At 39.7% G+C, this 14,938-nt stretch overlaps 1 protein-coding gene across 1 annotated transcript in view; it reads left to right on the top strand.

The window, feature by feature from the left end:
• Positions 1 to 13,879, top strand: part of LOC140934183 (uncharacterized) — a 30,719-nt gene extending 16,840 nt beyond the window's left edge. Inside the window, exons 9-19 of the mRNA XM_073383854.1 lie at positions 1,357 to 1,467; positions 2,072 to 2,095; positions 4,144 to 5,553; positions 6,298 to 6,759; positions 7,409 to 7,432; positions 9,337 to 9,510; positions 9,606 to 9,833; positions 10,054 to 10,202; positions 10,822 to 10,880; positions 12,308 to 12,480; positions 13,233 to 13,879. Coding sequence (XP_073239955.1) covers positions 1,357 to 1,467; positions 2,072 to 2,095; positions 4,144 to 5,553; positions 6,298 to 6,759; positions 7,409 to 7,432; positions 9,337 to 9,510; positions 9,606 to 9,833; positions 10,054 to 10,202; positions 10,822 to 10,880; positions 12,308 to 12,480; positions 13,233 to 13,477 — 3,059 coding nt within the window. The 3' untranslated portion in view covers positions 13,478 to 13,879. The remainder of the gene's footprint in view (positions 1 to 1,356; positions 1,468 to 2,071; positions 2,096 to 4,143; positions 5,554 to 6,297; positions 6,760 to 7,408; positions 7,433 to 9,336; positions 9,511 to 9,605; positions 9,834 to 10,053; positions 10,203 to 10,821; positions 10,881 to 12,307; positions 12,481 to 13,232) is intronic.
• Positions 13,880 to 14,938: the final 1,059 nt, after the last annotated feature.

The following is a 14,938-nucleotide window of genomic DNA, read 5'->3' as shown; positions in this document are numbered from 1 at the left end:
CACCTTCTTATCTGGAATAACTGGTCTATGGTTCAATGCCATTAGCCCGCTGAAACTAGACCTAGATCCAATTTTCGTGATTCGAGAGTTGCTTTTTGAAGGTACAATCAGCAAGGCTAAACACCGACGAAACGCTTTTATGACTGGCACAGAATATTTTGGCGAAACCGCAGTTCAACCACGCGATCACATACCTGTCAACACCATGCGGAAATCATGATCTGTCAGACGGTTAACCATTTCAAAGCCTCATAAAAAATAAAATAAAAATGGAGGAAATATAAAGTTTATGATGTTAAAACAGTGAAAGTGTGTAGTTTAGAAAGTGAACCTTTTTAAGCCCAAAATTGTTCTGTTCCCTTTGGCCAACAATTTATTTGGTGGTTTACCGTGACATAAAAAGTAATCTATGTTGACATTTTTCATCTTGGAAAATAGTTAACCGTCCGTTAAACCGTGAAAGATCAAATAACAGAAAGCTTTAGCAAAACGTAGAAAAACTAGACTGTACTAGCAAAGGTATACTTCCGTCGAAAGACCCAAAAATGGCCTTTCACATAGCAATATTTTGCAGTAGAACTAATTAGAAGTTGACCGTCATAATGATAGCACGTGCGAAATAACACGTGATACGTGGCTGTGTACCCGAATCTTGAAAATTTACTTTGGTTAACAACTCCAGTGTACCAATTCGGCAAGATCTACACTGCAAGAACAAGTTCTGAGAAACAGTTTCCACAAGGCGGCACATTTACTTGTTCTTCTTCTCTTATAAGGTGGAAGAACGTAAATAATTTATCTGTGACACTTAAGCTGTGTCACTTGCCAACGATTCTTCTCTTAATTTCTTCCAATGTTGTTAAGGAATAGGTTTTTGAGCTGAGTGGACCCATTTTCGCGGCCAACATTGGGGGAAAAGAAGGGAAGAACGTTGAACATTGTATGTGGGGGTCAATAAGATCATTGACCCAGGTTGTGATGTCATAGGCGCGCACTGATTTCAAATAACTGTCACTTGTGTTTAAGAGAGAATTGTGGGCAGGGGCGAAAAAAGGTCGAAAAAGTGGGAGTGGGGAGGGAGGGGGGGGGGGGTAGATAGTAATTCTGTCTACATCCACTTCTACCCAAATCCCTAACTACAAAACAAGCCCCCCCCCCCCCCGTCCGCAAAAAAGTACAAAGCAAACAACATAGTAAACAAGCTATTAGACAGGGGAAGTTGAGAAAAATTACAAAAGGTTTGCTAACCCGGTTTTCATAACTCCAAGTAGACTTACACAGGAAAATATTTACACGTTTCCTCATATTCTTGTGATCCGGGTGTGTAAAATAACTCGGTTACTTTTTCCACAACAGCGTGTAATACCAACCCATGCAGAAATGGAGGAACATGTAAAATTGACGCTGATGAACCCAGCAGTTACCGTTGTGTTTGTCCATGGCGATATACAGGACTCCACTGTGAAAGTAAGAACGAAGCGGAATAATCAACCTTGTTTGAGTTATTTAGATGGAATCCGTCAGGAAATTGAGTTATTTTAATTTTCAGTGGACGAAAACCTTGTACCAGAATAATTTAAAGAATATTGCATACTTTTTTTTACATTTTTTAAGAGCTAAAGATGTTATTAGTTAACTGTAATAACACCCAAAAAAAATCTCTTATGGGAGCCCGAGAAAATGAATGTCAAATTTCACAAAATTACATCTTACACATCAAATTTTCAGAATTTTACCTGTGTTTTCACAATTGTTGTGAAATTTGATTATTCTGGTACAAGGTTTTTGTCCACTGAAAATTAAAATTACTCAGTTTCCTGGCGGATTCCGTCTTATTTATCTATGTGTTATTTTGTAAAGTAGAGTTTGTTTCCTTGCCCGTTGCGTATTGTCCACTAAAACATCGAATAGGATGTCAATAATCTCCTGACCATTGTTCAAGGACTTGAGCCATTTCTGAACATGACTATTCGTTAGTCAATCATTTGTTATTACAATTTCTAGATTTGCAATCATATGCTATTAATTTATGCTTGTTTTTATTGTTTTCGTTTTATCTTCCCTTTTGCAGTCGAGGAAGAAGTGCCTATGACAAGTAAGTAAGACTGTGTTGTAGTTAATATATGTAGCTTTTACCTATACCACTTAGTCATTTGTCCGCTCCCTGAATGGGATTGATTTGAACGTTTTTCCCTTTTGGTACACTGTATTGGGGACCATGCTCAAACGAGAATCATGAAAGCTGAGATGTGACCCTTGGGAGTGGGAAGTGAGGGAGGTCAAAATGTCCTCTAAATCCCACATTTCTGTTATTGTCAGCATTGCAATAGCAGATTTAAGAGAATGAAAGGATCAGCCCTTTCTACTTCAAATCCGCGTTAATACTTAAAAGAGTTGGGTCACGAAATTCATCAAAATTCGAACAGTCTGAACTGCCGCCAAACTGAGTGAAACATTGAAATAACCATTCAAAACATTAAAAGAAGGTATAGATATCCAGCAAATATAAAAGTAGGCACGGATGGACAACCTTGAAGAAGCTTGAAACAAATTGCAATTAACGTTTTTGAAATTTTGTTTCCATAACAGTTTTTCAAAGCTTATTTCTGTTTTTCTAAAGTTTAATAGAAAGCTCTGCAAACATATTTGTTTGACACGGTGGTATAATTTCGCCATCCCAACCAAGGGACCGGTCATTATTTATCGCCCGGAGGGGGCGGAGGATTTGGGGCTAAACAAGATGAAATTTAGTCGATCCCCCCTTTGAATGTTACTTCACTGAAGTGATCCCCCCTAATATCATTTGATGACTTTCTCGACCCCTCCTCCAATGTCTTTATTTTCCAAGCAAATTTGAGTGTCCCCTCTGAATCCTTCCAAAGTTTTCAGTGATCCCCCCTTTTGGGTTCTCAGTTGCGGATGATCCCTTTTGTTCTCTTAAAAATCAAGTGATCCCCCCCAAAATTCTCCTCTCCTTCAGGCGGTAAATACTGACCGGTCCCTAATCTCTTAAGCTCCATACTAAATAGGAACACGTAACCAGTCAACCGTGACACAGCTCCTTTAATTCAGGCTATACTGTGTGATAATAGAATTTATAACGGTCTGTACTGGACGGTCATACCACAAGAACGCGACTATATTAGACACTTGTAAACCGCCAGGGGATTAAAGGAAAATCCTTAAGCCTTAAATTACTTTGAACGGCCAACTAGAAATGGACAGGAATGTATCTACTAAAGAAATTTTCAATAACTGTCAGTTAACCTTTGCCGCAGATAAATGACTATCATTATAGCCATCATACTTATTATTATTATTATTATTATTATTATTATTATCATGCTTAAAAAAATGATTCAAATGGACTTAGACCTGGACCAAGCTCTGAAAACTTAAAACGTCGTCGCAATGTTTATAAAGTGTGTCAAAACACTTTTCGTTGTTCTCTGTATCTATTCTCCTTGCCTTTCTCTAAGAAATGCCTAAACGCTCTTGGCCGTTTTCATGAGCGCAAGTGGCACAGCAGAATTCCAGTGACGCGTCATCAAAGCTTTGCCAATATGGATAAACCCGAAATAATTCAAATTATTATGCTAATACGGCTTAAGATATCAATTATGAAATACAAATATACATGTATAGATTTAGCCAGGGCTAAACGAGAAGCTCTCGTTAAATGACTTTCAATGTACTCAAACAAAAAATAAAATGGTATAATGCTAAACAGCGACAGCAACGAGAGCGGCAAAAAAGTTCTTTTTCGCAAAAACAAGGACTTTGCACGTGCCGTACACTTTTTTGTAAATTTCTATGCCGTTGTTTTGCACGACTTCAGCGTGAAACTGACTTCCTTGTTGATACATGCTTTTAGGAGTAACTGATTTCCCCCAAAACGTGCGGATTACATGAGGGGCGGGATAGGGAGGCTGGACGTAGCTACCTACAGACGATTTTGTCAGAACCGAAATTTCTTGGACGAATAGATAAGCAAATTTTCTTATCCACGGGGCTCCACCGCTACGCTTACAAAAGCTCCGCTATGAAAAATATTGAAATTGGCATTGCAAAAATGTTTTCAAGGCTAAGGATTCCTAAAGCAAAGTTAAGCATTTATTAATGTGCAGCATATTTTCATTTCAGCCCCCACCGCCACGCCAACATCAACGCAAGGCACCAGTGCCCCTACTGGCACCTCAGCAGGTACCAAGACAATACCCACTACTAAAACTGGTGCTCCTACAACTGGTACGAGGCCCAGATCTACGCCCACCGCCACGCCAACATCTACGCAAGGCACCAGTGCCCCTACTGGCACCTCAGCAGGTACCAAAACAATGCCCACTACTAAAACTGGTGCTCCTACCACTGGTACGAAACCCAGATCTACGCCCACCGCCACGCCAACATCAACGCAAGGCACCAGTGCCCCTACTGGCGCCTCAGCAGGTACCAAAACAATGCCCACTACTAAAACTGGTGCTCCTACCACTGGTACGAAACCCAGATCTACGCCCACCGCCACGCCAACATCAACGCAAGGCACCAGTGCCCCTACTGGCACCTCAGCAGGTACCAAAACAATGCCCACTACTAAAACTGGTGCTCCTACCACTGGTACGAAACCCAGATCTACGCCCACCGCCACGCCAACATCAACGCAAGGCACCAGTGCCCCTACTGGCACCTCAGCAGGTACCAAGACAATACCCACTACTCAAACTGGTGCTCCTACCACTGGTACGAGGCCCAGATCTACGCCCACCGCCACGCCAACATCAACGCAAGGCACCAGTGCCCCTACTGGCACCTCAGCAGGTACCAAAACAATGCCCACTACTCAAACTGGTGCTCCTACCACTGGTACAAAGCCCAGATCTATGCCCACCGCCACGCCAACATCAACGCAACGCACCAGTGCCCCTACTGGCACCTCAGCAGGTACCAAGACAATACCCACTACTCAAACTGGTGCTCCTACCACTGGTAAAAAGCCCAGATCTATGCCCACCGCCACGCCAACATCAACGCAACGCACCAGTGCCCCTACTGGCACCTCAGCAGGTACCAAAACAATGTCCACTACTCAAACTGGTGCTCCTACCACTGGTACGAAACCCAGATCTACGCCCACCGCCACGCCAACATCAACGCAAGGCACCAGTGCCCCTACTGGCACCTCAGCAGGTACCAAGACAATACCCACTACTAGAACTGGTGCTCCTACCACTGGGACAAAGCCCAGATCTATGCCCACCGCCACGCCAACATCAACGCAACGCACCAGTGCCCCTACTGGCACCTCAGCAGGTACCAAGACAATACCCACTGGTACAGGGCCCAGATCTACGCCCACCGCCACGCCAACATCAACGCAACGCACCAGTGCCCCTACTGGCACCTCAGCAGGTACCAAGACAATGCCCACTACTAAAACTGGTGCTCCTACCACTGGTACAGGGCCCAGATCTACACCCACCGCCACGCCAACATCAACACCACGCACAAGTGGACCTACTAGCACCTCTGGAGTTCCTGCAGCCCTTGTTCCTGGTAAAGTAAAATTTCGACTGAAAAAATTTCATGAACAATACATAAGAAAATATATACTATTTTTTTCCACGAAAGACAGTGTTCATTGCCCATCTCAGCCAACACTATGTTCCGAAAGAAAGTTTCGACGTTAAGTGTATTATATGATCATAAATCGTGGCAGGTCTTTTATGTTATTAATCCGATATACTTTAACAGGCTGTAATTTATGCTACTTTTTATGACCTTCTGAATTTCGAATTGATGTGAAAATCGATCGATAACACCCTTACCAAGGACTATGCTGTTATTTAGTATTTTCTTGGATTGGCTAAAACTAACTTTGGAGAGTTTAAGTGAGCTACATAGGGATCCCTTCATATACTACGTCACCTTCCATAAACGTGAGGTCTCTCCACCCCTAGGGAATAGTTTAATACAGTGTTCTTTGTTTCCCTAAACCCATCTGGCGGGGACTTTGATGAAGCGGGGAATGCACCGGGTACGGAACGTAAAATCAGAAGTATTCTTACCTGGCGGGTGCTGTTTTGGCGCGTATGTGATTTGAAGAGAACAGAGATGGCCAATTTAAGCGTATAGTATCTATTGCGGGGAAAGGTGTCGGTTACAGGGAGTATTTTTTACATTTTATTAAGTTAGTTTATTGATTTACTTTGATTGGATTAAACTAAGTAAGTAAAATCCACCTTTCGTTATCAGAATTCTTAAATTCCTGTTCATAATCCTTTACGATTTATGTTCCAGTTAACATGGAAGTAATCATAAGAATGGAAGTAATCATAAGAATCAATGGATTCCGACATAATCACGGGTGTACCGATGTGGATAACTCAGAGAAACTATCCCAGATAGCAGACCAGTGGGCAAAGAAAATCGCTGCAGAAGGAACAGAAAAGATCGATCCCACTTCCCCATATGGACAGTTGGTTTGTAGCCACAGCAGCGGAAGCAACATTGCAAAGGCATGCGTGGTAAAGTGGTATGGTGCCGTCCAATATTTTGACTGGGCTGAGCCTAAGTTGACACCAAAATCATCGCCATTCACTCAGCTGGTTTGGAAAAAGAACACAGAAGCTGGAGTTGGGTTCGCCAAGGGAGGAGGCCTCAAAAGGAACAATGTCGCTAGCAAATATTACGTTGTTGTGTTATTTAATCCTGGACAGGATGCGAAAGAGAATATTAAGGAAAACGTTCTTCCAGCAACAGGTAAGTGATGATGAATCCCAGACTTTTACATTTTAGTCCTTTTATGTCTGTTTAGTTCAGTTTAAATCTTCTGCTGCCAATAATTTCTATAGCCTCTATAAACAACATTTAGTTCAATTCTATCTATAGCTGTGTTAAGTTGCAAAGTTTTTAATTGCCTATAATTTCTAACGCCTCCACGGCCACGTTCAGAGTTTTAATGCGAAATTAACTCGTACGTTGGAACTGGAACTGAACTTGTAAGGAGCCAAGATAATTTTAGTACAGTAATAACTCATAGCGAAACACAGCGAAGAAAACGTTTTCGCGCACGAATTTGTACCAGCGACCTCTCTCTCTAAGTCAAAGCACCACTAAAACAATCGAAACGCTCTTCCATCGATGAGGCATAAAATTGACATGAAATTTAATGCTAAACTTGTATGGGTCTTCAGGTCAGATTATTCTTTTAGTTCAGAAAAAAGGAAAGATAAACCACCAGAGATTTCAAACTAAGAAAAGCAGTACCTAATAGTCAGCTATGTGAGGCTGAAGCACTTGATATAAGACCTCTCTTGCACAAATAAGAAGCTGAGTGTTTAGATATAAATTAATAGTTGTTATCATTTTCAAATATGTCCGCGAGGCTTAAACTTTCATTTCTTTTTAGGAATATCTGAACCTGCGCCACAAGGTACGTGTTTATATCGACTGAAATTGGTATAAAGGAGCTTATTTCCCTTTGCTAGACGGGTCGTTTCTATCTTTAACAGCTGATTCCACCTTTGGTAAACAAGCCTTTAGTCGTGAAAAACGTACTCAATCCTAAATTAAGTATAAATACAGCAAAAATAGCAACAACAACAACAACACGTACAACAAGCAAAATACAGAAGCAGAAAAAGTACGAGTTCTTATTAGTCTTAAAAATATTAAAAATTAAGCCCAAGTTGGATTTACGTTGAAATTTAGGGAAAGCGAACGTTAAGGCCACGTGCTACACATATATCAGGTTTGGAGGACAGTTTTATATATTGCGTACTCAAATTTTTTCCAATTTATGGCGGGATGGTGTGGAAGTTTACCGCTGCGGGTTAAGAGACTAACATACGAAAGGCCCGATTCGATTTTGGGTAGTGAACTTATTTGTTATTATTAGAAGATTGTCGGCTCAATTTATGTTTCTGGGAAACTGTCCACCTACCCCTCCCCTAAGCCATCATTTTACCCAAAGTGAGAAGTAAGTGTTAATGTTAGCTTAGAGGAGGGGTAGGTGGGCAGTTTCCCAGAAGCCCAAATTGATCCAGATTGTCTATAACAGGTCAAAAATTTATAACTGACAAGGTCCATTTCCTACAATGTGTATATTGTTTTTAAATGGTTCTGTATAATATGGAACCCATCAAAGTACAAAAAAGATTCGTAAGAAAAGCACGTCTAAACAGATTTCAAAAACTCTTTTAGAGTTGAGTGCTTACTACACGGTGATCACATTGAAGGAGAATGGACTATTCCACGGTTGTTTTTAAGTTTTGACATGGACAATTTGGGGAAAATCCGTCGACTCGCCTGGGAGCTGGCAGTACGGTTTTTTAAAAAATTAGTAAAATTGCCAAGTTTAAAGGTGATTTGTTGAAAAGTACATCAAAGATAAAGATCCTTAAAAGTCAATAGAATTTACAAACGTTTGTATTGTTGGGATACCAACTTGCCCCCCAGCTCCCCCTTCCCACCCCCCCTCCCCCCCCATACAAACGTCTGTAACACAACATTGCGGAGCTACATCTTTGCTTGTTTAAGGCGTTTCACTTTCAAACTTGGCAATTTTACTAAGGCAATATTCCCTATGGTGTCCATGGATTTTTCCTAACTGGTCTATGTCAAAAATTGAAAAATTAACGTGGAAGGGTATATTGCCTAAAGGTAAACCTTCGTGTATTCTAAACTAAGCTGGAACTAGTTCATCGACGCACAAATTAGAATTTTATCCAAAAAAAATATCAAAATACGTTAATACATTCATCAAGGCACGACCAAAGTATAATTGATAAATTCTGAGCAATTCCTCTCAAATGACCGATATGAAAGCGTGTCCCAACCGACAGCTTCGTTCCTAGCCATTTTACTAGTTTTCATGTCGTAGTAAATGAATACAGAAAAAGCAATCCATTCTTGGAGGATTTCAACTGATAAAAGCTTGCATTGAGCTAGAACTGTAAAGGAAAGACAACATATCTTTCTAGCTAAACAACATAAGGCACTCTTCTAAAGAAATAAGTAGGTGATATCTTAAACTGCGGATAAAGATATGAAAGTGAACGTGATTCTCTCAGTTTAATGAACAAAGTAAGCGGTTGAAAAAGAACCTGAAAAAGGTCGGGCTTGACCGGGAATCGAACCCTGTCCTTTGCAATTGCCGTTCATGCTTGACACTTTTCAGGTTCGTTTTCAATCGCCGCTTAGGTTGTTTATTCATCAACGAGGATCATGGTCACTTTCGTACCTTTTTCTGTTATGATCTCCAGTTATAAAGAACATGTTACAGAAATGCAATCTCACAACTAAAGAATTGTTGTTTTCCTTTCTTTTTTTTTTAAGCCACCTGTCCTGAAGGTTACGCTAAACTCCCTCACAGCAGTAGATCCTGCTTCTCTCTTAAAACTACACCACTCAACTGGGAAGACGCTCTGTACGGCTGTGCTCTTGATAATGGGACACTGGCGTCTTTACAAAGCAAAGAGGAATCAGATTTGGTTCTTAACTTGATGATAGGTAACAGCCCATAGTGATACGTTTGAAGGAAACTTTTGCGACACTTAATTGTCAAGTAACGTTGATTCACTTTCAATTTTTTTCAATACTTAAAGAATCAAAAGTACCTGAAGCATGGATTGGGCTACATGATCCTGCTAAGGAGAGTCGCTACGTGTGGGTCGATGGGTCCTCAATTCCATTCTCAGAGTGGCTGGAAGGTGAACCTAATGGTAACAGGTCGGAGAACTGCATCGTACATACGAAACAAAATTACTTCGGTGGCTGGGCTGACAAAAATTGTCTGGAAGCGAAGGCTTTCGTATGCGAAGTGTCTGTACCTGGTAAATACACACCTTGAATCATTTTTTAGTATCTTGACTTGCAAATTTTATCTCGTTTTTGCTATGAAATCATCCTGATCATTACCATCATCATGACCATCTTTTTCAATCATCATCATCATTATCATCACTTCAGAATTTCATTGCCTCTTTCCTATAAAAGACTTTTCGTAAACTTTTTTAGAATTGTAGAAATAAGCAAATATGATTTATTTTGCAGGGTACATCACTTATAAGTTTACTTTCAATTTAACTGAGCCGAGTTCCCAGAACTATCAATCTAACCAATACCCCGTGTCACTTTACCCTGGAGTTTATACGGCCTGTACACCTTACGTGCAAAGTGGCAACGACTTACTCAGAGACACAGTAAGTATTGTTTTCCCTGTTGGTTTGCTGTTCCACGTCGTGGGCAGAGGCAGTTTGTTATAGTTTAAGGAAGCCAATCGTCAAAGTGGTATTTTGGAGTACCCTATAGGAATTTGTGTTGGGTCTATTACTTTTTCTCCTCAGTCTACACCTCTCCCTATATTTTTCATAAACATAACGTTACCTTTCAATTTCGTGCAAGCGATAGTCAGATTTACATGAATTTTAAACCTTCGATTGATAATGGTCCTCTTGTCGGTACCGACTTTGTCATAGAAAAGGTTTATCGTGTGTTAGACCTCGCTCTGACTCCAAGCCTCGCAGAATTGTCGCCCGGTTTCTCAATTACAAGGATCGTGAGGTAGTTTTCAAAGCCAAGAGGATAGAAAGTTCATTGTATACACGACATTGTTTCATGGATGCCTGTCAACATGCTCAAACTAATATCGTAAGGTCTCCAGATTGGCTCAGATTATTTCTTTAGTAGGGTTGCACGGCGTTCTACCAAATCTATTTCAACATTTACGTTTGAAGTTCGTTGTGTATGGGATAAACCAAGAATGAACAGCTGGAAAAGAGACAATTTTCCAGAACGACACTGTCTGTTCGTATCTTTCAGCTTACCCGTTACTTCCAAGCAAAGAACATTGCAGTGCACATAATAGTGAACACGATAGGGTAAGACTTTTGAATTACTGAATTTATATTTTAAAGCCTCTTGTTTCTTTTTCTTGTCTGCCTTTTAAAGCGCTGCACCTACCTTCGGCAATTTTTTTTGTCTGGTTAAAGTTATGCCGAAAAAAGTCCGGAAACACATTAGATGAGTTGGTAGAGAACTGAAAATTAATTTCCTTATACTACTACATGAGAAATTTCTGTGATTTGATTGGCTTAGAGCAGTGGTATTTCAGCTTAATTTGAAATACCTACATGTGAAAATTACAAATCTTTTGCGGGTAGTAGTATAAACAAATAATAGCATGATTTGTACGCGATATTTGGCATAAATACCACTCGTGATATTTCAAAATTGTCTCAAATTTCACTCGCCTAACGGCTCGTGAAATTACGTATAACAATTTCGAAATATCACTAGTGGTATTTATGCCAAATATCACTACAAATCATGCTATTACCTATACTAATTGTTCAGTGCAGCAAAAATTAAAAAACTTAATAATTAAGTAAATAAGGAAATAAATAAATAGAAAAAAATCAACGTAAAAGAAGGAGGGGTGTTATTTTAGTGTTTAGAAGATAGCAGCTGTCAAGAAAGGCAAAAGGGCACCTCAAGGGCAATTCATAATTCCCAGGGTTTGTGTAGCTAATAGTATGATTTGTCAGGGGCGCCCAACGAGAATATAGTTCAAAACCACTTAAACATAGCATTTTAGACGTATTTTAGTATTTAAACGGTAGATATAGGCACATTTTTATCCCCTAAAAATTTTTCATCTGTTCGGAATTCCTAGCTGAAAGTCTAGTGATCCGAAAATTATAGGGATAAAAACTTTCGAAAATTTCAGCCTGAAAAATGGCTCCCGAAAATTCTAGGTGACCTTTTTAGGGTAAAAATCCGTTAAAATGGGAAATTAGACCACTTTTTAGATGTTCGAAAATCCTAGGAGAGGCAGGCAAGCAAGAAATTTTACAACAAATGTTCCGAAAATTCTAGATCTCAAATTGTCCTCCGAACAGATATTTTCCGAAAACTGACTTTGAGTGCCCGTGAATTGTAGTGATATTTGGCACAAATACCACGAGTGATATTTCGAAATTGTTATATATATCACGAGTGGTATTTATGCCAAATATCACGACGTACAAATCATGCTACTATTTGTTTATACTACTACCAGCAAAGATTTTGTAATTTTCACATATACAGGTATTTAAAATTAAGCTGAAATACCACTGCTCTAAGCCAGTCAAATTGCAGAAATTTCTCATGTCGTAGTATAATCGTTGTAAGACAGTGCTGTGACAGTCAATCTTACAACACCATCTCATTTATAAACGGATTTCACACAAATGAAATACTAAGCGGTCTTACTAGAACACAGGTACTTCAGTAGAATCATCTGAAATTGATTTTGTCGTTGTAGGTGCATGCCAAACGGATTATCCTTTGTTGAAGTCGTAGTAAAGCTTGGTCCAGAGGCAGGGGTAACTGACTCCATCAGTTCCCTGCAAACCAGTATCAAACAAAACGACGGTGAGCTGCAGCTTTCCAATGGAGCTTCAGCAAAACTTATTTCTGTAGGCATTTTGACTCCAGGTACGTGAAGGAATGTCCACTTTACTTGACAATGCTATAGAAGGTTTCGTGAATAGAGAGAAGATGATCGCAGCTAAAGACTCAACTAAATGCAGTAGCGATCAAACTTGAAGACTTTATAGGCTTGCCGGGATTCTAGCCCCGACCTCTGCGATACCGGTGCAGCGATCTAACAATCTTGAGCTAGCAAGCCAATTATATTGGGAGCTGGTTCGTAATTTACCTGGGAAAGATAATGATGAGTACAGAAAAAATCCTGGAGTAACTACCTCGCTTTTAAGAACTCGTTAGGCTAAAATAAATTTAACAGTTAGGCCCCGTCTATACAAGAACCTGTTTAACCTAAAATTTGAAACAGGGTCAACACTTAGTTTTCTACCCTCAGTTATTTTCCGACAATGGAGGTCAAAAGTGCTGGCACCTTTCCAGTGATACTAGTAAAACTAGCGACCCCTCCCCTCCCACCCCACACAATGTTAAATTTTGAGCAAACTGGGTGGTAATGAGTCCTTTTTGGGGCCCAAAATTACAGGGGGCAGTGGGGGGATAAAGGGATGAACCCAAAACCGATAAAAAATTGTCATTAGGAGCAGAGTCCTACCCAAAAATTACTTGGAAGGGCTATTTTTTCTTTTGACCTCTACTGTAGTCAAAAAGTGACCGTTACGATATGTTTCAGATGTTTTTTTTTTAAATTTAAATCTGATAAAGCCCCGATGGCCCAGAAACAAAAGCTCTTCTTTAAATTCCAGGTGTTTCATACTGTCCAAGCCAGTGTGTTACTACTTTTTGCCAACCTGGATGTGATTCATATTGTTGTTCTCAGTCGACTGGTGCACAATACCCATCAGTTGTGATTCAGCAGCCACGCCTTGTGTACAGCAACACTTATCCATTGCAACGATGTCCTTTAGCCTGCACTAGCAATACCAACTACTGCCCGCCATACTGCTCGGCTTCTTGCTGCAAAAGGCGTATAAATATTCACAGGTTGTAATCTCTTACTTCAAACACTGCAATGCAACTGTTGATAACAATGTTGATGGTCTCTTAAAGTAAATTGAAGTTGAATCAGTTTTGTACATTTTGATGCGTTTTTGATTGGAACCTCGAGGATTTTAAACTGACTATATTTGACTATTCCCTTGAAAATTAACAAGTCACAGTCAGACGATCCCACAAGATGCATGCATCTTTGTACTTATTGTACATTATTGTACTAAGTGTCACATAGTTATGTGCTTTCAATTAGAGCATTTCATATTTATTTGTACAGGCAATTCCGTCCGAGCTGCTAGGGTTGTCGAGCTGGATAGTGTCTAAGTTCAGCTAGTTGTAAGTTCTTGTAAAGTTTTAAATTCACAAGGGGAAAAAGTAAATAATAGTACAAACAAAAATAGTGGCAATAAATAAAAGATTTAAAACCCGGCACTTTCGTATTCCTTTTTTTCATTTTTTAGCTCTTCTCTGGTACTTTCCAAGCCACGCGTGCATCCATAACTTAATAAAAACACGATAAGCATAAACGATTTCTAAATAGCCTTTTCACTGAGTGGATCATTCTACGTGGGTTTCATAATAGGTCAAATAGATCATATTTGCATACGATTCCTATAGTTTGACCTATGGGTTCAAAGTTTAGAATATTTAAGTCTCACATAACCTTCCACGCTCACAAGTTTTCTCAAGGACATACGTAGAGTCCCCGCTACTTCATGTACCTCATACCCCAACACATTCTTTATCAGTGTATTGATAGCACTGACCTCATCATTGAAATCCCATATTCACCTGCGGTCTTTGCTTAAAGGCTTTTTGCTTTACGCTTCCGACAAGGTTGTTTGAAACTTTCGCAGCTATATATAAATAGGTTGAAGAGCTGAAAGAGCTGGTCAAACTGGGCATACATTCCTACATTCATACAATTAGGACTGTTTATAGAGAGTTTCTCCGAAATTATTCGGTATATCGGGTAGAAATTTTCAAAGATAACTGAAATTGTTTGATATGCTCTTTTAATATTCACAGGTGTTATTTGATCTCTTGTATTACTACATCAGATGATGATAATCATATGTTAACGAGGCAAAAAATGTAAACAACTACAGCAAGTACAGTGTAATTAGTAGTCTACATATAGTTGCCCTAATTTATGGTGCAATAAGTTATTGTAACCGCATTTTTATAAGTATACCAAGTATACCATTGTATACCCGAGTGTTATGATTGTATACCCTCTTGTTTAGTAAAGTCCAACTAGTGGTCTATTATTAATACTGCAGGACCCTGGTAATTGAAAGCCAATTTCTCCGATTGCGTGAGTGAAAGGTTCTAAGGAAAGCCAACAGGAGCTATATAAAACATTGAAAAAAAAATAAATGAGACGAAAGGTGTAAACGGTGACTCTTGAAAACTTCCGCAAAGTCCTCTTGAACCTTTTAAACCACCGAAACAGTTG

This window comes from Porites lutea, chromosome 4, assembly GCF_958299795.1.
Source record: "Porites lutea chromosome 4, jaPorLute2.1, whole genome shotgun sequence".
NCBI classification, from domain to species: Eukaryota; Metazoa; Cnidaria; class Anthozoa; order Scleractinia; family Poritidae; genus Porites; species Porites lutea.
Note: the sequence above shows the minus strand (reverse complement) of the source record. Positions and strands in the feature narration are given on the sequence as shown.